At 49.0% G+C, this 25614-nt stretch overlaps 1 protein-coding gene across 1 annotated transcript; it reads right to left on the reverse strand.

The window, feature by feature from the left end:
* Positions 1-1216: 1216 nt before the first annotated feature.
* Sesn2 (sestrin 2) lies at positions 1217-22789 on the reverse strand. The gene is made up of 10 exons (XM_013035818.1): positions 22700-22789; positions 13533-13598; positions 9978-10175; positions 8594-8776; positions 8282-8494; positions 7002-7152; positions 5806-5924; positions 5264-5454; positions 3078-3222; positions 1217-2322 (listed from the first exon to the last, which is right to left on the reverse strand). The coding sequence occupies exons 1-10, from the start codon at positions 22787-22789 to the stop codon at positions 2236-2238; spliced, it is 1443 nt and encodes a 480-aa protein (XP_012891272.1). The 3' UTR covers positions 1217-2235.
* Positions 22790-25614: the final 2825 nt, after the last annotated feature.

Below are 25614 nucleotides of genomic sequence, written 5' to 3' on the forward strand. Positions count from 1 at the left end.
AACGCTCACAGTTCCCAATCCTGCAATCCCTGGGCAGAAGTAGCCAGCAGGACAGAGGCCATCAGGTCAAGTGTATGACGCAATCATGGCTCTCGGCCTGTGCCCCATGGTGAACCATGACCTTCAGGAAATGAGAAAACAGCCCATTAAACAAGAACTACAAAACAAAACCTCAGTGAACTTTATTTCTTATTATCCAGAACTGGTAGCCAAGGCCAGAGATTTCTGTACTTTTAACACTGGACATTCTTTCCTACACACCCCAGAGGACATTTACAGAGGATTCATGCCCTGCCTTAAGCTCAACATCTCCTCCCCCACCATTGCTGGGGTCGTTCTTCCTTGTACACCTTCTTGCAAGGAGCCTTTCCAGGCCTGAAAGGGGGCGAGCTGCTTCTCCGTGCCTGCACGGGGATATGAAATGTGGTACACTGGCTAGGCTCTGCTCCTGCCCAGCCCCAGGAAGGAAGGTCAGAAGCAGCACTGTGGCCCCTGCCTTGCTCAGGCATTTACTGCTAGAAGAACAAGAGAAGTCTGAATTCACAGTTGTTTGCTAGAGAAAGTGCCTGGGATCAGTCCTTGGCTGCTTCTGTCTCCAAGCAATCCACCTAAAATCCAGAACAGGAGAAAGACAGGACTGGAATGGGTGAAGTATGGCATGAGGTGTACTTGGAAGGCAGCCAGGCAGCCAAGAGAGGTTGCTTATGGGAGGGTTCCAGAGGCCTTCTAGATCTTGCAAGAAAATCAGCTTCCTATTGGCAGTTTGGCCTGAGAGCCCAGGGAAAAAGCATCAGGTCTTGGGAAAGCTAAACTGAGTAAGCTGTCAACCTCTAACTGCAGCTGGGTCAATGAGGATGGTAATGTGGCCACATGCATCCAACCCATGGTAGGGCCTGAACAAAAAAACCCTTGGTATCACTAGGTGCTAGTGGCTCATACCTATAATCCTAGCTACTCAGGAGGCTGAGACCTGAGGATCAAGGATCAAAGTCAGTCAGCCCAGGCAGGAAAAGTCATGAGACTCTTATCTCCAATTACACACACACACACACACACACACACACCCCGCCAGAAGTGGAGCTGTGGCTCAAGTGGTAGAGTGCTAGCTAGCCTTTAGCACAAAAATCTCAGGGACAGTGGCCAGGCCCAGTGTTCAAGCCCTAGTGCTGGCACAAAGAAAGAAAAGAATGAAGGAAAGGAGGACACAACAGGGCAGGGCAGGACAGGAGGAAGGAAGGAACAACGGAACAAAGGGAGGGAGGGAAGGAGGGAAGAAGGAAGGCAGGAAGTCTGAATCTTTATCTTGATATCCACCTATTACTGGGTGGGCTCTGGTGCTACCTCAGCCACTTAAAAAAAATTCTACTTTTTGGCAAGCATTTTCAGTAACACCCCTGAGGACAGAAGCTCTCTCTTTTCATTCCAGGAAGCAAGTGTGGCTCCAAGGATGAGGCCCTTAATTAATCCAAAGACATTGAACTTATCAGGGTAGACTCTCTTCCTCCCCAGAAGGCCCATAGAGGCTCCATCTCTCTGTGGAGTCTGCGCTCTGGGTGTCTTGGGCTCCTCTCTTGGGCATAGGGCAAAAAAGAACTGAGATAGGATTCAGGCGACTAAAGAACATGGTGGGGGGAAGGGGAGATAGGAAGAGGACTTTAGAGCTGCCCAACAGAACAGGCTTTTGGGGAACTGGGCACACAGACCCGCTGTGACCCTGACTTTCACATTGATGGGTGAATGGCAGGTGGAGGTAATGTAATCTGAGAATGGGAGGGGAGGAAGGCAAAACTGGAGTGTTAAGTCGGGGGGGGGGTCTTTGCCCCTCTCCCCCAAGAACCAGCCAGGGGCTTACCAGTCCAGGAAGGCCCACAGCACTTGTGGTGGCTGGGCCTCAACCGGCTGGCATGAAAATCTAAACTTAGCCTACTTCCTTTCCTACACCTTTTGGAGAAGGAGGAAGGGCACAGCCCCCAGGGATCTTCTAGTCTTCTTCAAGCTCCCAGGGGCAGAGCAGAGATCTGAGAGTCAGTGCAATGGTCTGTCCTTTCCAGTGGGAAAAACGAGGGTGTGGCTCGGGAGCTGCACAGCACACACACACACCAACCCCCATGTAAGGGCAGGTGGGCATGGGACAGAAAGGGTCCTGGTCTGTCTCCAGACAGAGAAGTCCTTACAGGGAGGCGGTGCCCCCCCCAGGGCCAGCTGCTCTGGGTACCAATCCTGTGTAGGAAGAAGTCAGGTCATGTAGCGGGTGATAGCGCGGAGGGCATAAAGCAGGGCAGCTTGCATCCGGGCCTCCAGGAGCAGCAAGTTCACGTGGACCTGGAACACAGATCAGGGCTTGGTTGACAAGTGCTCCACAGCCCTTGCTGACTGCCCCTACCTCTGACCATTCAATTCACTATCCCTTCCTCAGAGATGCCCTGACTCTCATTAAGGCAATGCCAACTAAAGAATTTCTTTCTTTCTTTCTTTTTTTTCAACTAAAGAATTTCTAGCTGGGCACTGGAGGCTAATGCCTGTAATCCTAGCTACTTAGGAGGCTGAGATCTGAGGATCGTGGTTCAAAGCCAGTCCAGGCACAAAAGTCCATGAGACTTTTATCTCCAATAAACCATCAGAAAACTGGAAGTGGTGCTGTGGCTCAAGTGGTAGAGCACTCACCTTGAGCTGAAATGTTCAGGGGCAGTGCCCAGGCCCAGAGTTCAAGCCCCACAACCAACCAAAAAATAAAAAAAATAAAAAATTCTAGTCTCAAGGACTTTTTTCACCGGCTGACTTCAAACCTTGATCTTCAGATCTCAGCCTCCAGAGTAGCAAGGAGTTTAGGCATGAGTCACTGGAGCCTGGCTTAATGGAGGTAAGCTGAGTCTTATGACTTGAAACTATGCCTTCCACTGATGATGATATGAAGCAGGCACCCGTATTCCTACTCTGTAGGTGAGTCAATGGAATCTGACACTTGATCACAGAAGAGGCTATGGACAGACTCAGGGTAGGTCCCTGTGGATTTCTCTCCTGGCCCTCCCCTGGATGGGGCCTGTCTGACTTTCTGGCTCCTCTCCTATGGACTGTACCTTCTCTGAGTGTCGAAAGTGCCTCCAGAAGAGATTGTACATCCTCCGGGTGGTCTTTTCTGGGTAACAGGCCACTGTCTTGATGTAGACTTTGAGGTCTCGCTCCAGGAGCTGGTTCACTTCCCCATAATCATAGTCATCATATCTGATGGAAAGACAGAATTACTCACCCTTTGTTCTGCAGAAGGAGGAACGGAGAGTGGCAAGAAAGATCAGAGGGTAGAAAGTACCCAGAAGACTGATTCCTCTTAGAAAAAAAGCTGATTCCCATTTATCAGAGGCCACCAGCCTTGGAGAGAACCACTCCAATGCACAGAACAAGCTTGTTGTGTGGGGTGCCGTCTCATGGAGGTCTCAAAATTCACCTACTGTCTACATACCTTCTATGCAACACATTGCACTATCAGCCCCATTTTACAGATGAGGAAACTGAGGTGAAGAAGTGAAGAGAAGGGAAGGTATTTGCCCTAGGTGTCAGATAATAGGGAAGGGGGCTGGGAATGTGGCTTAGTGATAAGAGTGCTTGCCTAGCATCATGAAGCCCTAGGTTTGATTCCTTAGTACCACATGAACAGAAAAAGCCAGAAGTGGTACTGTGGCTCAACTGGTAGAGTGCTAGCCTTGAGCAAAACAAGCTCAGAGACAGTGCCCAGGCCCTGAGTTCAAGCCCCAGGACTGGCAAAAAAAAAAGGCAAGATACTAGGGAAGGGGTATCAAACCCAGCTCTGGCTGGCTCCAAGGCCATATTCACTTTTTACAGCAAAGGCTGGGAGGTGGATATTCACTTTAGAGAAAGATATAGGTAATGTCAAAGAGGAACTAGTCCAGATGGGCAAACTAAGAGCTAAAGAAGGCAATTAACTTGCTCAAAAGTCAACAAGCAAGCTGGTGGAAAGTCTGGAAGCCACTCTTATCACTCGCCAGTCCAATAGGCTAGGGTAGACAACATCTGGATGGGAAGATTTGGATGAACAGCAGGAGTTCTGACAGTGCACAGAGATATGGAGCAAGGACCACGTTGGAGAGTGAAGGATACTCAACTTAAGAGTTGGGCAAGGGGCTGGGAAGGTGGCTCAGTGGTAGAGCGCTTGCCTTGCATGCATGGAGGCCCTGGGTTCGATTCCTCAGCACCACATAAGCAAAAAGAAAAAAGCCGGAAGTGGCGCTGTGGCTCAAGAGGTAGAGCGCTAGCTTTGAGCTGAAGAGCTGAGGGACAGCGCCCAGGCCCAGAGTTCAGGCCCCATGACCGACAAAAAATAAATAAATAAGAGTTGGACAAGAACTAGTCTAAATTCAGGAGGCTAAGATCTGAGGATTGCAGTTCAAAGCAAGCCTGGGCAGGAAAGTCCCTGAGATTCTCATCTTCAATTAAGTACCAGAAAATCAGAAGTAGAGCTGTGGCTCAAAGTGGTAAAGCGCTAGCCTTGACTAAAAAGCTCAGGGACAGCATCCAGGCCGAGTTCAAGCCTCACGATAAAAAAAAGAAAAAAAAAAAGGTAATTTTCTTTTCTTTTGGCAGTACTGAGGTTTGAACTCAGGGTCTCTTGCTTGCTAGTCAGGTGCTCTACCACTTGAACCATGATTTCAGTCCCAGAAATGCACCTTTTAGAAAAAATGGGATAATTTTTTTGATACTGGGCATAAACTTTTAGATAAACAAAGCAAGGGAAAAATTCACTAAAATACACTCACGTTTTAGTAAAGGAATAAAATAAGTGAAATAAGTAGCTAAGAAAATAGCACCCAGTCAGGTGCCAATTGTTCTCCAGTTTGGCATTTTTTTTTTTTGGTCAGTCAGGGCCTGGGTGTATCCCTGAGCTCTTTTTGCTCAAGGCCAGCACTCTACCACTTTGAGCCCCCGCCCTACTTCCAGTTTTCTGGTGGCTAGTTGGAGATAAGAGTCTCAGGCACTTTCTTGTCCAGGCTGGCTTTGAACTGAGAGCCCTAGATCTCAGCCTCCTGAGTAGCTGCTAGGATTACAGGCATGAGCTCACAAGTGCCTGGCTTGGAGCTTCAGATTTAAGTGAAATACTAGAGTATGAAGCTCTGAGTTGAAGTCCCAGTGCGTATGCACACACGTGTGTACCCCCTCTCCCCCGCCACAAAACACACAAAACAACTATAGTTATCTTGGAAGCTGCATGCGAAGACTCAAACACACATTGTGAGTGAGGGCCACAACTCACCTGATCCCAAAGACGCAGTGGATGTAGTTCCAGATGGCCCTGCGGAGCATGGACGTGTCCACACCGCTGTGCATGGCCATGGTGTTGTAGGTAAGGTTATAGGCAGCCTGGAACTTCTCATCCAGCAGCTGCCCCCCCTCAGGGTACAGCCTCTGAATCAGTGAGTAGCCATGGTCTTCCCAGGTATAATCCTGAGGAAAACGCGAAGAGAACATTGTTGAGACCTTGGAGCCCACGGTGGGCAAGAAAGACCCCATCCTCTAGACCTGCAGAGCACACGGGCTCTTCACAACCCTCCCTTCCTATCCCATGAACAATCACATTGCTTGTTCTGGCCTTAGCCACCAAGGTGATGATCAGCTCACTCTGATTAGGAACCCCCCAACTCTTAGAGTGAGGTGGGTTCCCTCAGGGTCCACTGGAGCTGGCAGCCCTCATGGGATCTGGAGAGGAGAAGGTACTCAGCTCTGTAACCACTCAAACCATTCTCTGCCTATCCATAAACCAGGATCAGCAGCCAAGATAGCTGGGGAGAGCCCTACCTGGGCACGGAAGGTGGGCGGTGCCTGAGTCCCTCGGCGGGTAAAATCTTCATATCCAAAAGCGGGGTCTTCCACAAAACACAGCATGTCTGGGTGTGGAGAGGGCTCCAGGATATCAGCTGAGAACCATGTCAGGAAGAGGACACAGTGAGGCCTAGGCAGCGCATACGGGGTTCCATCTGGATTAATCATCAAAATGGGGACAGAGGAAGGCAGAATAGAGGGCCAGAGAGAGCCTCATGCTACAGAATGTGGGAGCAAGCCTTCAGCTGGAGCCAGGCCTGGGGGAGGAGGTGAACCAGGGTCCTGAGTCCGGGAGGAAAGGCCTCTAGGAACAGTGGTAGTGCTATGGAGAGGCTCAACCTGGGCCAGCTCTGTGCTAAGCAGTGCTTCATTCTCTAACCAGTCCTGAAGTCATGAGGAAGGGGCTGATAAAATAATAATCAGCAAGAGGGCTGGGAAGGTGGCTTAGTGGTAGAGTGCTTGCCTTGCATGCATGAAGCCCTGGGTTCGATTCCTCAGTACCTCATACACAGAAAAGACCAGAAGTGGCACTGTGGCTCAAGTGGTAGAGTGCTAGCCTTGAGTAAAAGAAGCTCAGGGACAGTGCCCAGACCGAGCTCAAGCCCCAGGACTGGCAAAAATAAATAAATAACTAGCAAGAGAAAGGGCTACAGGAGCTAGGCACCGGTGGCTCACACCTGTAATCCTAAACAACTCAAGAGGCTGAGATCTAAGGATCATGGTTTGAAGTCAGCCTGGCAGAAAAGTGCCCATGAGACTCTTAACCACTCAAACACTGGAAATGGTGCTGTGGCTCAAGTGGTAGAATGCTAGCCTTGAACACAAAGAGGTGCAGGGACAGTGCCCAGGCCCTGAGTTCAAGCCCCCACAACCACCACCACCAACAACAACAACAAAATTAAAGGAAAAAAAAAAAGAGAGAGAGAAAGGCTAGAGGTGTAGTTCAGTGATAGAGTATCGGCCTAGCAAGTGGTAGGAAGTCCCTGAGTTCAAATCACCAAGCAACCCCGCAAAAGGAAGAGGACAGAATCCAAGTCCAAGGCCTACACTCAGAGCTCTACTAGGAAGTGGAGAGAGGTGGCCGCCTCTGATAGCAGGCGGTCTGGCGCATAGAGGTGCTTACAGTAGTGTAAGAGGCCAGCCCTGGGAGCAGAGCCCCTGTATTCCTGTACCTGAGGGTGTCACCAGCAGGCTCTCGGACTTCTCCAGCTCAAAGCGACTCTCCATCTCCTCCTGCGAGGCCCCCTCATCCCGCAGCAGGCTCTCCTGCAGCTGCCTCATGCGTTCCATCAGAGCCTCGACGTCTCGGGCGGCCTCGAAGCCCTGCAGGACAGATCCAATGGTCACGATTCCTCCTCCTCCTCTTTTCCCTCTGCAAAGCTCCACCTACCCTTCCCACATCTCAGAGCCTTCCCACTGACTCTACCACTGAACTACGCTGTATTCTTTTCTTTCTGGGCTGGTACTGGGACTTGAACTCAGGGCTTGGGTACTGCCCCTGAGCTTTTTTTTGCTCAAGGCTAACTTTCTACCATGCAAGCCACTGCGCCACTTCCACTTTCCTGGTGGTTCATTGGAGATAAGAGTCTTACAGACTTCTTGCCTGGGCTGGCTTTGAAACGGGATCCTCAGATCTCAGCCTCCTGAGTAGCTAGGATTACAGGCATGAGCCACCAGTGCCCGGACCAAACTCAAAGTTGCTAAAAACCCTCAGACTTTGATCCTATGAAGCTACTTAAGAAAATGCAAGTTATAGAACACCATCTTTATCTTCACAGGTCATGGTGACTAGGGGTCTTTGTTCCCATCTAATAGATGAGGAAACTGAGTGTTAAAGTCCAGTAACTTGGGGGGCTGGGAAGGTGGCTCAGTGGTAGAGCGCTTGCCTTGCATGCCTGAGGCCCTGGGTTCCATTCCTCAGCACCACATAAGAAAAAAGCCGGAAGTAGCGCTGTGGCTCAAGTGGTAGAGCACTAGCCTTGAGCTGAAGAGCTGAGGGACAGCGCCCAGGCCCAGAGTTCAGGCCCCATGACCAGACCCCCCCCAAAAAAAAAAATAAAAAGTCTAGTAACTTGCCAGGTGCCAGGGGCTCACACTTGTTATCCTAGCTACTCAGGAGGCTAAGATCATGATTCAGCCCAACTAGGAAAGCCCAACTAGGAAAGTTTGTGAGATTTCTCTCTCCAATTAACCACCAGAAAGTTAGAAGTGGAGCTGTGGCCCAAGTGATAGAGAGCAAAAAAGTTAAGGACAGTGCCCAAGCCCTGAGTTCAAAAGCCCCAAGATCAATATACATGCACACATATATTCATATATTCACACACACACACACACACACACACACACACACAGAGTCTGTAATTTTTCTACGACCTCTCAGTATGAGGAGATAGGGAAGCAGGCTATACCAACTTCCCCTTCCTTCCCCCAAAAGACCAAGCCCATGACTTACCCCAGAGTTGTTCAATGGGTCCCCACCGGGAGGGCTGCCTTGCTCACTGGGGGGCGATGGTGCTTGTGGTGCAGGGCTGCCCTCTGGGTCCCCCTCAGGAAGGATACCACAGCCGAACACGAAGGAGGCCAGTGAGTGGCAATGGGTGAGCAGGACCAGGGCTTGGATAAGTTCGGCCAGGGACCAGCTGTGCTCACCTGTCTTCAATAAGGCCTGGAGGGGAGGGAAGTCATAACTTTCTCAATGTCTGTCCCCATACTGCCCACTGTGGCCCAGGGCTCCCTCCAAGACCAGGTCCTCTGCCCACTGCACCTGGATATGCTCCTTGGTGATAAGCCAAGGCCGATGAGCCAGTAACTTGTTGATCTCACTGAGTTTCCGCAGCTTCTCAGGGGCCCTGTGGAGGCCTAGTAGCCACTCGGGGTCACCGCCAGTCTGAAGGAATTCTGCCATGTGGGAACCCACCAGGTAAGAGCACTGATGGCGGGCAGCAGCCTGTGGAGAAGGCAGAACAGCCCGGGTCACCCACCTCCTCTGTGCCCTACTCCAGCGGGATCCCCCCTTGAAAGGAAACACCATTGTCTATTATTGCCTAAGTTCCCATTCCTGACCACCTCAGTGACCCAGTCTGCCTCCCTTCAAAAGCATAAGTTTGGAAATGGAACTGTGGCTCAAGTGGTTGAGCACCAGCCTTGAGTGACAAAGCTAATCCCTGAGTGCAAACTCTAGTACCAGCACAAAACTAAACTAAACTAACAACAACAACAACAACAAAAAACTAACCAGCTGGGCACCCGTGGCTCATGCCTATAATGCTCGCTACTCGGGAGGCTGAGATCTGAAGATCACGGTTCAAAGCCAGCCTGGGAAGAAAAATCTGGGAGACTCTTATCTCCAATAAATCACCAGAAAATCAGACGTGGTACTGTGGCTCACATGGTAGAGTGAGCTGAAGAGCTGAGGGGCAGAGCCCAGGCCCAGAGTTCAAGCTTCACACTGACAAAAAAAAAAAAGTAATGCCAAGAGATAGTGGCTCCTGCCTGTAATCCTAGCCTACTCAAAGGCAGACTTGGGCAGGGAAATCCATGAGACTCTTGTCTCCAATCAGCCACCAAAAAGCCAGAAATGGCATAAGTGGTAGAGTGCCAGTTTTGGGCAGAAAAAGTTAAGGGACAGAACCCAGGTCCTGAGTTTAAGCCCCAGGATTGGCACAAATGAAACAAAACAAAAAAAACTTCAACTGGGTGCCAGTTGCTCACACTTATAATTCTAGCTACTTAGGAAGCTGAGATCTGAGGATCATGATTCCAAGTCAGCCTGAGCAAGAAAGTCCGGGAGACTCTTATCTATAATTAACCACCAATAAAACTGGAAGTGGAGCTGTGGCTCAAGTGGTAACACCCTAGCCTTAAGCCATGGAGGCTTAGGGACAGGGGCCTATGCCCAGAGTTCAAGCCCTAGCGCTAACGTGCGCGTGTGCGCGTGCACACGCACGCACACGCACGCGCGCGCACACGCACGCACACGCACGCGCGCGCACACACACACACACACACAACTTCAAACTTCTATAGATGGTCAGATAAAGCTACTTCCTCTTAGCAATGAAATCAACTCAGGAAGCCTTTAGGAAAAGATCCAAGGACAGAACCCCCACATGGCCACCCCTGCAAGCATCAAGCCCAGACAGGCTCACCATGATGGCAATGTAGTGACGCCAGGAGCTGGCCAGGGGCCCATCGGTGTGCAGCAGCAGGTAGTGGAGGCGCCAGAAGCTGCTAAGGTAGTCGGGGTGCAGGCCCATCACCACTGCCAGGTTGTCCACCCGCCCTGAGGACATCAGCGCCTCCAGCCCCAGGTGCTGCTCCAGGCTTTCAGCCCCTTCCCGCAGGACCTGCCAAGCAGAGAGGAGACATGGGTTCCCACCAGAGACCAACATATTCTTTTTTTTTTTTTGGTTGGTCATGGGGCCTGAACTCTGGGCCTGGGCGCTGTCCCTCAGCTCTTCAGCTCAAGGCTAGCGCTCTACCACTTGAGCCACAGCACCACTTGCAGCCTTTTCTGCTTATGTGGTGCTGAGGAATTGAACCCAGGGCCCTCATGCATGCAAGGCAAGCACTCTACCACTGAGCCACCTTCCCAGCCCCAGCAGGAGTAGCAAGAGGCTAAAAACCACCACCATGTCCAAAAAAGAGGGAATGAGAAGAAATGGTATTTCATTAACTGGTTAAATAAGTGCTTATTAGGCACCTTATATAATAATACATTGACCTATTTGCCAGGCACAAATTGCTCAAGACTGTAATCCTAGCTAGTCAGGAGGCTGAGATCTCAAGAATGCTGAATAAAGTCAGTCCTAGCAGAAAGCTGGTGGGATTCCAACTCAGCTTTTCCATTTTTTTTCCCCCCTCAGTCCTGGGGCTTGAACTCAGGGCCTGAGTACTATCCCTGAGCCTCTCTGTGCTCAAGGCTAGCACTCTATCACTTGAGCCACAGCACCACTTCTAGCTTTTTCTGTGTATGTGGTACTGAAGAATCAAACCCGTGGGCTAGGAAGTTGGCTTAGTGGTAGAGTGCTTGCCTTGCATGCGTGAGGCCCTGGGTTCAATTCCTCAGTACCACATAAGCAGAAAAAGCCAGAAATGGTGCTGTGGCTCAAGTAGTAGAGTACTAATCTTGAGCTGAAGAGCTCAGGGACAGCGCCCAGGCCCAGAGTTCAAGCCCCACGACCGACGAAAGAAAGGAAGGAAGAAAGAAAGAAAGAAAGAATTTGTCCCATTTACATAATATAGCACATCATCTCCATGATGGTTTTTGTCTATCTTGTTCTCTATCCTCCCTGAAACAGTTCCTAACACAGATTCATAATTCAATATATAGCTGGGAAATAAGTGAATAAAGAGGCCAGGATGGTGGCATGCTTGTCTACCATCTGTGAGACTCTGGGTTCAATCTCCAGTATAGATAAAATAAGTAAATAAAATAAATGAGTGAACTGTCTCTCTAGATGAGAGACGACTCTGTTGTACTGTTAAGTGAAAAAACAAAACAAATGGAAAACCAAGCTTTAAACCTTAGCTCTCTACTGAAAACAAGTATCTGTATGAAAGAAAAATCCAGGGTGGGCACTAGTGGCTCACACCTATAAGCCTAGCTACTCAAAAGGTTGAGAGCTGAGGACCAGAGGTTTGAAGTCAACTCAGGGTGATAAATCAATTTAACCAGTTAACCAGCAAAAAGCTGGAACTAAAAGCCAGAAGTGGAGTTGCAGCTCGAGTGGTAGAGCACTAGCCTTGAACACAAAAGCTCAGGGCCTGAGTTCAAGTCCCATGACAGTCCAAAGGAAAAAAAAGCTGGTCGCCAATGGCTCACAATTGTAATCCTAGCTACTAAAGAGGCTGATATCTGAGGATCCCGGTTCAAAGCCAGATGGGGCAGGAAAGTCCACGAGACTCTTATCTCCAATAAACCACCAGAAAACCAGAAGTAGTGCTGTGGCTCAAGTGGTAGAGCATTCACCTTGAGCTGAAGAGCTGTGGGACAAGTGCCTAGGCCCAGAGTTTAAGCCCCATGACCAATGAGGGATGGGGGAGGAAGAGGGCTTGGAATGTGGCTTAGTGGTAGAGTGCTTGCCTACCATGCATGAAGCCCTAGGTTCGATTCCTCAGGACCACATACACAGAAAAAGCCAGAAATGGTGCTGTGGTTCTACTGGTAGAGTGCTAGGTAGCCTTGAGCAAAAGAAGCTCAGTACCCAGGCCCTGAGTCCAAGCCCCAGGACTGGCAAAAATAAAACAAAAACAAACAAAAAAACCCTAAAGGAACTAAAGGTGTAGCTCAAGCAGTAGAGTACCAACAGGAGCAAAAAAGTCAAGTGAGAGGTGCTGAGATTAAATCCAAATTCAGAAGGGAGGGAAGGAAGCAAGAAGGGATGGAGGGAGGGAGGGAGAAAGGAAAGGCTGGGCATCTGTAACTTACACCTGTAACCCTAACTACTCAGAAGGCTGAGATCTGGAGACTGTGGATCAAAGCCAGCCCAAGCAGCCAAATCCAAGAAACTCTTTTTTTTTTTTTGGTCCATTGTGGGGCTTGAACTCTAGGCCTGGGTGCTGTCCCTGAGCTCTTTAGCTCTTCTACCACTTGAGCCACAGTGCCAGTTCTGGCTTTTTCTGTTTATGTAGTACTGAGGAATCGAACCCAGGGACTCATGCATACAAAGCAAGTACTCTACCACTGAGCCACCTTCCCAGCCCCCTCCTAGAAACTCTTATCTCTAGTTAATCAGCACTGAGTCAGAAGCCGAGTTGTGGCTCAAGTGGTTAGCCTTGAACTTGAACCAAAAAGTTAAAGGAGAGTGCCTGGCCTTGAGTTCAACCAGCACAAAAAAGATAAAGAGAGACAGAGACAGTGAATCTCAAACATTATATTTTAAAATAATGAAATTTTACTTTAAAATATACACAATACAGGGCTGGGAAGGTGGCTCAGTGGTAGAGCACTTGCCTTGCATGCTCGAGGCCCTGGGTTCGATTCCTCAGCACCACATAAGCAAAAAAAAGAAAAAAAAAGCTGGAAATGGCGCTGTGGCTCAAGTGGTAGAGCGCTAGCCTTGAGCTGAAGAGCTGAAGAGCTGAGGGACAGCGCCCAGGCCCAGAGTTCAGGCCCCACAACCTTACCCCCCCAAAAAAAATAAAATATACACAATACACACAGAGAGACATTTAAAAGTGGCAAGGATGAGAAAAATACAGATAGTTCTAGCTTATGAAGCAAAGACAGGCATTAATTTGAGAATTAGGTTTGTATCGTGCTAGGCACTGCTGGCTCCCACCTGTGATCTCAGCTATTCAGGAGGCTGACATAGCAAATCGCAGAGATTCTCATCTCTAATAAATTAGTCAGAAAAAGCCAAAATTGTGCAGTGGCTCTAGTGGTAGAGCACTAGCCTTGAGCAAAAAGAAGCTCAAAGACAGTGCCCCAGGCCCAGAGTTCAAGCCCCAGGACTGGCAAAAAAGAAAAACAAAGTTTGTGTTATGATTCCTTCTCTCTCTGAGCCTATTCATCCAGGAGAATCGGTTTGCTAGCACACCTGTCTCAATAGCTGAGCTGAGGCTTAAATGCATCAGGAATAGAAAAGGGTAGTTCCAAAACTGAAAATTAAAGGCTAGGGAAGAAAAAACCCTGGCCCACCCAAGGCCTCATGTCTTCTTTTCTCAGGGACCAAAAGGTTCCCAACCCACTCCAAACTCACCTCCTGCACAGGAATGAAGGCGCTGGGCCCTCGAGGGCCTCGCCGAACCCGGCTCTCCCTGGGTTCCTGGGAGGAAACATGGACATTAATTGGCATCAGGGACAATGAAGAGGATTTATCATCTCTCCAGCCTCCTCCCTCTACTCTGAAAGTTATGAAGAGCTTCTTCTAAAACCATCTTTCGGCTGCATCCTGCATGGAGAACCAGACGGGACATTTACACCTGTCTGATTAGTCACCTATAAGTAAGCAAGAAGGCGGGCTCAGGCTGAGCTGTTTAAGAACTGGGCAAGAGAAGTGGCTCTGTGGCTGAAGTGGAAGAGCGCTAGCCTTGAGCTGAAGAGCTGAGGGACAGCGCCCAGGCCCAGAGTTCAAGACCCACGACAGACAAAAAAAAGAAAAAATTAGTTTTAGCTGGGCTCCAGTGGCTCACACCTGTAATCCTCACTACTCAGGAGGCTAAGATCTGAGGATCACCATTCTAAGCCAGCCTGGGCAGGAAAGGCCATGAGATTCTTTTTTTTTTTTGGGTCCGGCCGTGGGGCCTGAACTCTGGGCCTGGGCGCTGTCCCTCAGCTCTTCAGCTCAAGGCTAGCGCTCTACCACTTGAGCCACAGCGCCACTTCCGGCTTTTTTTCTTTTTGCTTATGTGGTGCTGAGGAATCAAACCCAGGGCCTTGTGCATACTAGGCAAGCACTCTACCACTGAGCCACCTTCCCAGCCCCAAGACTTTTTTTTTTTTTTTGTCCGTCATGGGGCTTGAACTCTGGGCTTGGGTGCTATCCCTCAGCTCTTCAGCTCAAAGTGAGCACTCTACTGCTTGAACCACAACATCACTTCCGGTTTTCTAGTGGTTCATTGGAGATAAGAGTGTTACAGTCTTTCCTGCCCAGGTTGTCTTTGAACCCTGATCCTCAGATCTCAGCCTCCTGAGTAGCTAGGATTACAGGCATGAGCCACTGGTGCCCAGCACCAAGAGACTCTTATCTCCAATAAGCAACCAGAAAACTGGAAGTGGCACTGTAGCTCAAGTGGTAGAACACTAGCCTTGAGCTGAAGAGCTGAGGGACAGTACTCAGGCCCAGAGTTCAAGCCCCATGACTGAAAAAAAAAAAAAAAAGAACTGGGTAAGAGGCCAGTTCCTAGCTCATGCCTGTACTTCTAGCCACTTTTAGATCTGAGTATCAGGGTTGAATATCTGTCCAGAGCTAGGCACTAGTGACTCACACTTGTAATCCTAGCTACTCAGGAGGCTGAGATCTGAGGATCACAGTTCAAAAACAGCCAGGGCAGAAAAATCTATGAGACTCTTTCTTATTTCCAATAAAGTACTCAGAAAAAGCCAGAAGTGGTGCTGTGGCTCAAGTGGTAGAGTGTTAGCCTTGAGCCAAAAAAGCTCAGGGACATAGCCCAGGCCCAGAATTCAAGTCCCAGGACTGGCAAAAAAAAAAGCCAGCTCAGCAGACAAATCTGAATCCTTATCTCCAATAACCAACAAACCTGGAGGTTTGGCTCAAATGGTAGAGAGCCAGCCTTGAAGGGAAAAAGCCAAAGTAAAAGAGCACATGTACACACACATACAAACACCCCGTCCAAAAAAAAAAATTAGAAAATAGAGAAAGCAGAGAGGGTAGAGTGGAATCTTATAGGAAACCATCACAACCATAGATTCCCTCGCTCTGTTTCTCCTAGACCTACAAATGGGAGAAGTTTATTTCTTCATTTGCTTTGTTAATTGGGAGGGGAATCACTGGCCTTGGAATAATTTACCCAAATTAGAGCCAAGCAGTCACGTTCCCTGGACTGGGCCGGACTCCTAACTCTCCCTTCACCATTAAGATTGATTTAATGGGTCCAGATATCCAGGGATTCAAAACTGTAACTGAATCTTTTTTTTTTTTTTCCAGTTGGCCATTAAGTCCCCTGAGAGAGGCAGACTTTGGGTACGGGTTTCTGCCACTAGTTTACTGTATGGCTTTGGGAAAGCTTCCTAGATTTTCTGGGCCTAAATCTGGAACAAAGGAGGGGACTGGTTTGATTGACTATACAGGCCCCTTTCAGCTTATACCTCAGGGAGGTGCCAGGCTGGTCCAAAGCCAGGGCAGGCTCACCCTTTCCAGCTCCCCTCCTCCCTCGCACACAGAGAAAAAGCCCAACAGCTCAGCCTGGGAGATAAGGACTGCTGACTCGGCAGACCTCGCCTCTCCCAGGGGTCCTGAGAGACCAGAGAAAACCACAGGAGGGGCAGGTACTGCAGCCCAGGCCCCCAGGCAAGTTGATCAAGACCTGTCTCCAAAAAAGGAAGGGGAGGGGATTGGAGTGTGCAGATATTAAAAGAGAATAGAAAGATGCAAAAAAAAAAAGAGGGGCTGGGAATGTGGCTTAGTGGTAGAGTGTTTGCCAAGCATGCATAAAGCCCTAGGTTCAATTCCTCAGTACCACATAAACAGAAAAAGCCAGAAATGGTGCTGTGGGCTCAAATGATAAGAGTGCTAGCTCAGGGACTGTGCCCAGGCCCTGAATTCAAGCCCCAGGACTGGGATAAAAAGGGGAAAAAAATTGGAAAAAGCCAAGTCCAAGTTAGAGCTTGAGGTCTTGAGTTTAAACCTCAATATTGGCACAAGAAAAGAAAGAAACTAGCACCAGGAGCCTCAGTTTCCCCACCAACCAATGGAACTAGTATGTACTTTCACTGGGTGGCCACGTGGGTTTAAAGGGATAATGCCACCCTGCCTACCTCAGCACCTACATCAGCATAAGCACATAACAAAAGTCCCCCAGCATTAACCTCGCTGCAGTTTCAGACAAGCAGTACATCAGAATCCCTTTGAGCAGCTGAAGTCCCAGCCCAGAAATGCTGAGTTGGTTTGTGTGGGGGCCCCTGGCAAAGTACAGTCAAGTCCAGACCAAGATTTCTATCACTCACCTATCCCTTTCTCAAGTGCTGTGTGCTTTCCAGGTAGGATCAAAATCGACTTATTTAACAAATGTTTTTAGAGGTATTTTATTCCTTTTGGCAGTGCTAGGGGTTGAACTCAGAACCTTGCACTTGTTAGGCTAGGGTTCTACCTCTTGAGCCACACCTCTTGCTTGACAAATGTTTTGATGACTCCACTGCAGACAGCAAGACTATAGCAGTCAAAAGACAGTCTCAGCCTTCACACAAGTTTGGGTGTCAGGGAGAAAGAGAAACAGTGGAGTTTCCGATCACAGAAAAGTGAATGAAACAGAGCAAGAGACAATGGACGAGGGGGGGTGAGTGGGTAATATTTTAATGGAAGTAGACAGGAAAAACCGCTGAAGGGGTGACCTTTGAACTGCTAGCTGATCAATGAGAAGACAATAGGGCCAGTACTGACAAAGGGGAACAGCAATCCAGCCACAGGGAACAGACAGTGGGAAGCCCTGAACGCCACTCAGACCATTAGAATTCATGGTTACAATACTTTGAGTGCTTCCCTGACCTTGACATCAGGGGAAGTCTAGGGGAAGCCGGCATGGTAGGGCCCCACGGCCAAGAGATGGCCCCTCATTCCCTAGAGTGAGGAGTCATGATGAAAATAATAGTAATAATAATAAGTAGCAACAATGGTTTTCACCAACTAAGCACTGACTCCATATCCACTGCCTAGACTTTAAGGTAAAAGCTACTAAAGCACTCATTAGACTTCTCAAGTCTAAGCCTTTGTATCTGGAGTTCATCAAGAATGAAAATCTCCCTCTCTACCCACAGCCCCAGCAACCTACTGCTTTCACCCATATTGTGTTCTGCCTTGAGACCCATACTGGATCTAGCACAGCACAGTCTGATATCATTTTCTGGTCCATGCACACATGCACGCACATGTGCATGGACACATGCGTGTACATGTGTGCATACACGCACGCGCGCACACACACAATATTGGGGCTTGAACTCTGAGCCTCCACTCTTGGGTTTTTTTTGTTTTTGCTCTCAAGTCTGGTGCTCCACCACATGAACCATACCTCCACTTTTGCTGGTTGGTTGGAAATAAGAGTCTCACAGATTTTTGCCTGAGCTGGCTTTGAATCTTGATCCTCGTATCTCAGCTGCCAGAGTAGTTCAGTGCCACGAGCCACCAGCACTTGGGTTAGAACTTTCTGAAATGATGAAATGGCTCCTATCTGTAATGTCTAATCTGTGTGATAGTTCTTAGTCATTCACTGTGGCTGAGCATTTGAAGTGGGACTAGTCTGATCTCCACCCTCCAGCAAAATAAATAAACTGAAATTTTCACTTTATTGAATTTGACCTTATCTAACTTTATTCATTTGCTTATTTGCTTATGTTTTTTAATTTGGTTTTTCTTTTTTTTTTTTTGGTTTTGGTTTTTGCTGGTCTTGTAGCTTGAGTTTGAACTCAGAGCCTGGGCACTGTCCTTGAGCCCCTCTGTGCTCAAGGCTAGAGCTCTACCACTTGAGCCACAACACCACTTCCAGCTGTTTCTGTTTCTGTGATACTGAGGAGTTGAACCCAGGGCTTCATGCATGCTAGGTAAGCAAGCACTCTACTGCTAAGCCACATTCCCAGCCTTGCTTGTTGGTTTTTAAAACAAGGTCTCAGTAGATAGCCCAGGCCAGACTGGCATCCACCTTTGGAGGAGCTGTGACTACAGGCAGTCCAATTTACAAGCTATAAATGTATTTAGCTACTTGTGGCCAGGAGGCTACCATACTAAGGAGCATAGATTCAGTAAACCCAGATAACATTTTTGGATGAAGAAAGGGAAACCCAGAGAGAACAGGTCACCAATCACCTGCCCCAGGTAGGAAAAGAGACCACCACAGTGCCAAGGGTGGGGATCTCCAGGATCAAAGAAGTGAGCAGAGACCACTCAATGAAGTGGGAGGAGGAGGGATATTAAGACAAATTGTAAGAAGAGGTTAATTGCTACCAAATTCAAGTGCTCCTTAGACATTAACTTCTGTACTGTTTTAGCTCAAGCAGTTAGTTTGTATCTAATCTTCATCCATTTGATATGTATGGGGACATGAGTTTGCATGCAAGGAGAGACTGAGTATTTAAAAGTTAAACACCAAATAAGAGTGAATAATCCATGTGAACCCAGAATGCCTGGCACCTGAGGGTCTTTTCTCTGTGTGTGTGCCAGTACTGGGACTTGAACTCAGGACTTGCTCTTGAGCCGTGACTCTGCTTTCAAGCTCTATGCTGATTAATTGGAGGTAATAGTCTCAAGACTTTTCTGCCCAGGCTGGCTTTGAACCTCAGATCCTCAGATCTCAGCCTCCAGGGTAGCTAGGATTTCAGGTTTGAGCCAAAAGCATCCGGCTCTTAAGGGCCTTTCTACTTCACCAAAATAGCTTCTAGAAGTGGTCCCACGACTAGAGATTTGAATACAGCTCAATCTGACTTCCCAGAATTCCACCCACTATCTGCCTAGGCACCAAGCAATAACCCAGCCTTTGTTCTTCCTATTTAGTGCCTGCCAGTTGCAGAACTCAACTATAGACACTTGCTAAATCTGCCTTCTGGGAAGAGATACTTACACACACACACACACACACACACACACACACACTCTCTCTCTCTCTCTCTCTCTCTCTCTCTCTCTCTCTCTCTCTCTCCATAGGCTGAACACAGACATGTGCCTGGATTTATACGAGAGGAAGCCTTAACACAAGGAGTTGCTAACCATCCATTGGGACTTGAGTGGTTTTGTTGTTGTTGCTCATGGGACTTGAACTCTAGGCCTGGATGGTGTCCCCAAGCATTTTCACACAAGGCTATCACTTTGTGCCACAGTGCCACTTCCGGTTCTCCGGTGGTTAATTGAAGATAAAAATCTCACAGACTTTCCCAAGTGGACTGGCTTTAAACCACATTCCTCAGATCTCAGCCTCCTGAGTAGCTAGGATGACAGGCGTGAGCCACTGGTGCCCAACTTGCCTTGGGTGTTTAGTGCTATCAACTCCCTTCTATACCCATTATGGGCTGGGTACCAGGCCTAAGAGCATTCCACATCTGATCTCACAATCACCTTGATTCCTATAGACTATCCTAGATAAGCAGGCTTTGTCCCTTCTTTAGAGATGGGAAGCTCAGAATGGTCCTCTTCAAGTCCAGCATAATAGAGATGGGACAGCTCACCAGGGTCAGGTAAGCCAACAAGGGCAAGCACATATTAGACTTAAAAACAACAACAACAACAAAAAGCAAAAAACAACTAAACCGGTAGTTGATGGCTCATGCCAGTAATTCTAACTACTTAGGAGGCTAAGATCTGAGCATTGCAGGTCAAAGTCAACATGGGCAGAAAGAAACTTTTATTTTCAATTAATCAGTAAAAAGCTGGAGTGGAATGTATATCAAGTGGTAGAGCATCAGCCTGCAGCAAAAAAGCCGAGTGAGAATGTGAGGTTCTGAGTTCAAGCCCCATTGCCAGCACACATACAAAAAAGTTAAGAACAATACAGGGAAAGGGAACTGCAAGGAGTAAAGGGTCTACAGTCCAGCAGGGAGAAAGGCAAGAAGTGCCTAACTCACATAATTACCCCCAAGGCTCCTATAATGGAGAGAAAACGCTTATTAGAGCAATGAAAACCAGGGAACTTTTAACGGCCTTGACCCCCTGAGAGAGGGTATGTGATGAAGGAGAGGTGGCCCACCTCTGGGCTTTGAGCACTGGTTTTCAGATTGGTCCCCTTGCAATTATTATCGAGGATTCTGCATAAGGCAAGCTTCTTTTCTCCTGAGAGAAAAAATCTTAGACATTTCTATCTCAGACACCACCAACTTTTCCCACTTTTGAAAAGTAACTTCCTCCAAAGCCACTTCTCCTCCCCCTAATGGAGGGGACAGATCACCTTGAACACCTACAACCAGTCACATTGTCTCTTCCCCGGGTCTCTCTGCAAGGGAAGGAAGTAGCAGCTCTTTCACCTTAGGCAGGAGGGAATAGGTTCAGGAGAACCCGTTGAGAGGCACCCTGGGAGAAGGGAAACGTGCCTGACAGCAGCTGAGCTCGCCCTCAGATGCAGTTATCATGTTCTGTGTAAGGACTGGTCCAGACACAGTGCTTGGGGCCTCTGTAGGTATTCTGAGTCAATTCTCCCAATCCAACAAACCCTTAAGGATACCATGAAATGCTTATGGACAAACTGTACCAAGAGATAGGATCACTTGGCCAAGATAAAACACAGCAAGTAGCCAGGTGCTGGGAGGCTCACATCTGTAATCCTACTCTCAGGAGGCTGAGATCTGAGGATCTCAGGTCAAAACTAGCTTGAGCAGAGAAATCCATGAGACTTTTTTTTTTTTTTTTTTTTTGGTCGTGGGGCTTGAACTCTGGGCCTGGGCACTGTCCCTCAGCTCTTCAGCACAAGGCGAACGCTCTACCACTTAAGCCACAGTGCCACTTCCAGTTTTCTGGTGGTTAATTGAAGAGTCTCACAGACCTCCCTGGCGGGGCTGGCTTTGAATAGGGAACAGCAATTCTCAGATCTCAGCCTCCTGAGTAGATAGGATTACAGGCATGAGCCACTGGCACCCGGCTTCCATGAGACTCTTATTTCTAATTAACCAGCAAAAAGCTGGGAGTGTGGCTCAAGTGAGAGCTCTAGCCTTGAGTGGAAAAAGCCAAGAGAACAGTAGGCCCTGAGTCCAACTGCCAGTATCAGCACAATCAATCCACCCCTCCATCAATCAGTGAAATAAAACACAGCAATTAAGCCGAGGGTTGGGACAGGAAAACAGCACCTTCCACTCTGGTCCCAAGTGCTCTCTTTAACAATTTTATTTCCATTTTTTGGACAATGAAACCAAGTCACTCAGCCGAGAAGAGGCCTGGAGTGAGCCTCCATTTCTCCATCTGAGGCTCCTAAATCATGGCTGACAAAGGTACAGAAACTTAACAGAAAACTTAGGAAACAAACCATCTATCACTGGAGGTTGCACTTCTAGGAATTAAGGTGGCTCAGAGAAGAGCAGAAAATTTCTCCAGAAATATACTTTAGGATTAACACTCCCAACCTCCAGCCCTGGCAAAGAATATTCCCACTGCTCCAGGCTTGGAAAAGCAAAGAAAAAAGCAAACCTTCCTATAGTGCCAAGTGCTCTTCCAAATCCCAGATAAGGGCAAAGAACGGGGTATGTTGTGTTTGGTGACTGACCGACAAGCCATCTTTCCCTAACCTTCTTTAGGCCTCAATTTTCTCAGCCTGTAAAATGGGGCTGTTGTTCAGTTTGCAACTGCTGGGTTGGTCCAGAGGACGGAGACAAAAACCCGGACCCTGGATCTAAATAGGTGCTCAATAAATAAGACAGGTGTTTGCTGTCGCTACTGCCGTGGGCAGTAGGGCTAAGTTAAGTCCAGCCTTATTCCCTGCCTCCCCGCAGGGAATCCTCCAGATTCGGAGGAAGGGGAGCAGGGAGAAAAGAGGAAGTGGGGGGGATTTCTGCGAAACAAACAAACTTGAAGGACCCCCAGATCATTTGTCAGCGTGCAGCCTGACTGGCACTAGTCTGGCAGAGCTACAGCTAAGATCGCCTCCCCTCACCGCCCCCCCTCCAATCCCCTCCCCTACAGCTTGGGCTGCAGCTGCCTGCGTACTGGAGACCAAACCAAACCCCCAGAGTACCCGCGCCTCCTTCCAAACCCAAGGTGCCAAGGCAGAGGCAAGAAGGGGATCGCGACCTTCGCCGGCCCGTCCCAGGTGCCCCACTCCCCGCTCTCCGAGGGACGCATCCTAGAAAGAGTCCCCCGGCCGCCAGCCCCCGCCGAGAGGAAGGGAATCTGCGGAAGGGGGCGGGGAGGAGGAGTGGTCGGGCTGCTCCGGCCGGGATTTGCCTGGACTTGAAGACGCTCCCCCGACCAGAGCCCAAAGCCCGGAGAGCCTGCAGAAGGCGTCTCTCCCATTGGCCGGGAGTCCACGGGAGCCGGGGAGGGCTCCGCAGCCCTGGGGGGAAGAGGCGAGGAGGAGGGGACAGCCGGAGGGAGCGGAGGCCCGCGGCAGCCGGTTGATGCAACCTCAGTCCCGGCTTACGCGCTCTCCATTCCGCCCCTCTCCCTCCACCTTGCGGAGCCCGGGGCCGGTGGGGGGGAGGGGGCGCACGGACTCCGATCGGGACGGCCGGAGCCTCGGAACGCGGCTCCGGGAAGAGTGGCGTCGCTCGGCGGCTGCTTACCTCTCCGGTGCCCGCGCCGCCGACGCCGCTCCGGGCGAACGGCAGGTAGCCCTTGAGCTCGGAGCGGCACTCGGAGTCCGCCACGATCATGGTGTGCGCCAGGATCCAGCGAGGGTTCGTGCTCGGGAAGAGGGGCGGGTGGTCCTGGGACCGGCGCACGGAGAAGCCCGGGGCTCAGGGCCGCTGGGGGGGGCGCGGGGGGAAGGATCGAGAATTCCGGGGTGTCTCTCGGGGTTCCAGATCCGAGAGATCGGCCGCTGCTGTGGCGGACTCTTCTTCTAGTCTGGCTTCTGGAACAGTGTGTAGCCTCGGAGGCCTGGGTTTGGCCGCAGCGCAGGGGGCTTTTCACGGCCCGGAGTGCGTCGGAAGTCCGCAGTGGCCGGCGCTGCGCGCGGACCCGCCGCTCTTCAGCATCCCAGCCGCGGAACTGCCAGCAGCGCTCGCCGGGCTCTGACACCAGCCGCTCTGCTCAGCCCGCTGCGGTCCCCGGGGGAGGGCGGGGACACAAAAGCCACACGGCAGAGCCAATCAGATGCTTGTTTCTCGGGGAGGCGTGGGCGATCCCGCCCACTAGAGCCAACCGTTCCTCCAATCAACGTCTTAGAAGCACACAGGAACTCTGGGAGCTGTAGTCAGCTTCGGACGAATGCTTCAAACTTTTGCAAGAGGGGGTTTACTCAGATCACTGGTAATACCAGACGAAGAGTGACAGCCTGAAGAGTCATTAGAATGTGTGATGAAACGGGACTTTACCTGGCTTGCCCTGAAAGCCAAGTGTGAAATCCCTTCTAAGTGAGTTCCTCAGCTTTCCCAAACCTGGAGGGACTGGTTAGGGTTGGGAGGTTTGGCTTCACTGTATCCAAATGATGCTAATTATAGAGCTGATTACCAGATATTGGCGATTAGAGAATACCACCCTGTTTTCCCAGGCCTCCAAATGTACCAGCCACAGGGAATCCACCTCATTTGAGGAGTCTCAGGAAAAGCCCTCATGAATTGAAATGCCTTTGGCAATTTGGATCTAATCTCCCTCTCCACTGCTGTTGTTTTCCACCTTCTGCTCCCTTCCTGTTACTCCAGGTCTTCCACCTTTGTGACAAGGTGTTTGTTCTGGGATCTATACTTACTTCTTTCTTTAGCCACTCCTTCTCTGGTTCCTCTTTCTCCTCGCATTCCCTAAATAAAACATGGGTGCTCTTCTAGTTTCTGTTTTTATCCCTCTTCTTTCCAGACACACTGATCTCATCCACTTCCTGGCCTTCAAGTCTCTTTTGTTAAGGAAGTTGCCACAGTACCAGCACCTGGCACCTCAAAGTTGAATTCATCTATTCATTTTCCACAAGAGCCTCTTCCCTCGCTGTTTTCTTTAGGCCCTTCCTTTTGTTTTAACAGTCTTAGTTTATCCTGAATAGGGAATCCTGGCAGGGGCCAGAGCCGGCTAGGCCTCTCAATTTCTTCTATTCTGAGTCTAAATCTATGATTCCAAAGATGAACTCCTGACTTGATCTCCTGCCTTAGGTTTCTTGAAGGAAATTAGTGTCATCCCAAGGGACTTGGGCTGAATGTCTTAATTTTTTCCCCCCACATTCTACCTTGTATTGTAATTTTCTGTGTAGATATCTTATTGGATCCTTTTGAGTATAACGTTCTTGAAGGCAGGGTTTATATTTTGACATCTTTTCTCCTGCTCCATGCCACCTAGTACAATATCCTGCTAATAATATCCACCCTTTGTCCCTGAATCTTCCTTTGAATCAAACCTCTTTCTAAACAGACTCAGCCTCATTTAAAATTTTTACTCTGTTAGCTGGGGCACAGGTAGCTCACATCTGTAATCCTAGCTACTCAAGAAGCTGAGATCTGTGGAGCATGGTTCAAAGCCAACCAGGCAGGAAAGTCCAGGAGACTCTTAATTCAAATTAACTACTAAAAAGCTGGGAATGGAGGAGTAGCTCAAGTGGTAGAGTGGTAGAGTATCAGACTTTAGCAAAAAAGCCAAGGGACACTCCCCAGTCCCTTAGTTCAAGCCCCAGTACTGGCACAAAAAGAGAGAGAGAAGTAAAAAGAAAGAGTTACACATGCTAACATTTACTGTGCTCCATCAAGAGTTCATGGATTCCTCCATTGCACTGGGGAACTCTCACCACAACCTGGGGAAGTGGACATTATGTCCCCATTGGATAGATGACAACACTAAAGCTCAAGAGGTGTGTTGGCAAAGGTAGGACGGCTTAGTAATCCACTGACTATTCAAATCCTGGATGACTCCCTAATAGAAACCACCCCACCAATAATGAGACAAGGATGTGGGTATGTAGAAGCAGGCCAGTACATGTAACTGATGCTTAATGCAGATATATTAATGGGGAGTGAGAAACATAACTGTCAAGTGGCTTCTAATTGAAGGCCAGCATATCCTCTTTGTGGAAGAGCCTCCATGAAATCCAAGTTATGTGGCAGCAGAAGGAATCAGTGAAAAGATGAATCACTGAACTGGCTCTACTTAGAGCCTTCTGCTCTTTCCCTCTCTCTTTCATTCAGTATATATTTGTCAGCCATTTAGTATGGATCAGGTGCTGTGTTGGGCTCTTGAAAGCCAGTGGTGAAGCTACCAGCCCAGTGGGGCCTTGGGAGGAAGAGGTCATGAATCTGGCACATTCCTCCCCTCCCCCACACATCGTCTTTTTGGTTTAGTTAAGAGCTCATTTGGTTGCTATCCTCTCTGGACTCTTGCATCAGCTTTGTTGAGGCCACTGATTGGACCAAGCTATTTTTATTCCTCAATCACATTCCAGTTCTGAAGACACTGTGTAGATTAGATTTGGAATGCTTTTGAGATTTCTGAAGCTTCAGATCTTCTTAGATTAGGAATCTAATGGGATTCTCATATGTTTTGTATTTATTCTTCCTGAATT

The sequence above is a fragment of the Dipodomys ordii genome, unplaced genomic scaffold (genome assembly GCF_000151885.1).
Source record: "Dipodomys ordii isolate 6190 unplaced genomic scaffold, Dord_2.0 Scaffold6, whole genome shotgun sequence".
Classification (NCBI taxonomy): Eukaryota; Metazoa; Chordata; class Mammalia; order Rodentia; family Heteromyidae; genus Dipodomys; species Dipodomys ordii.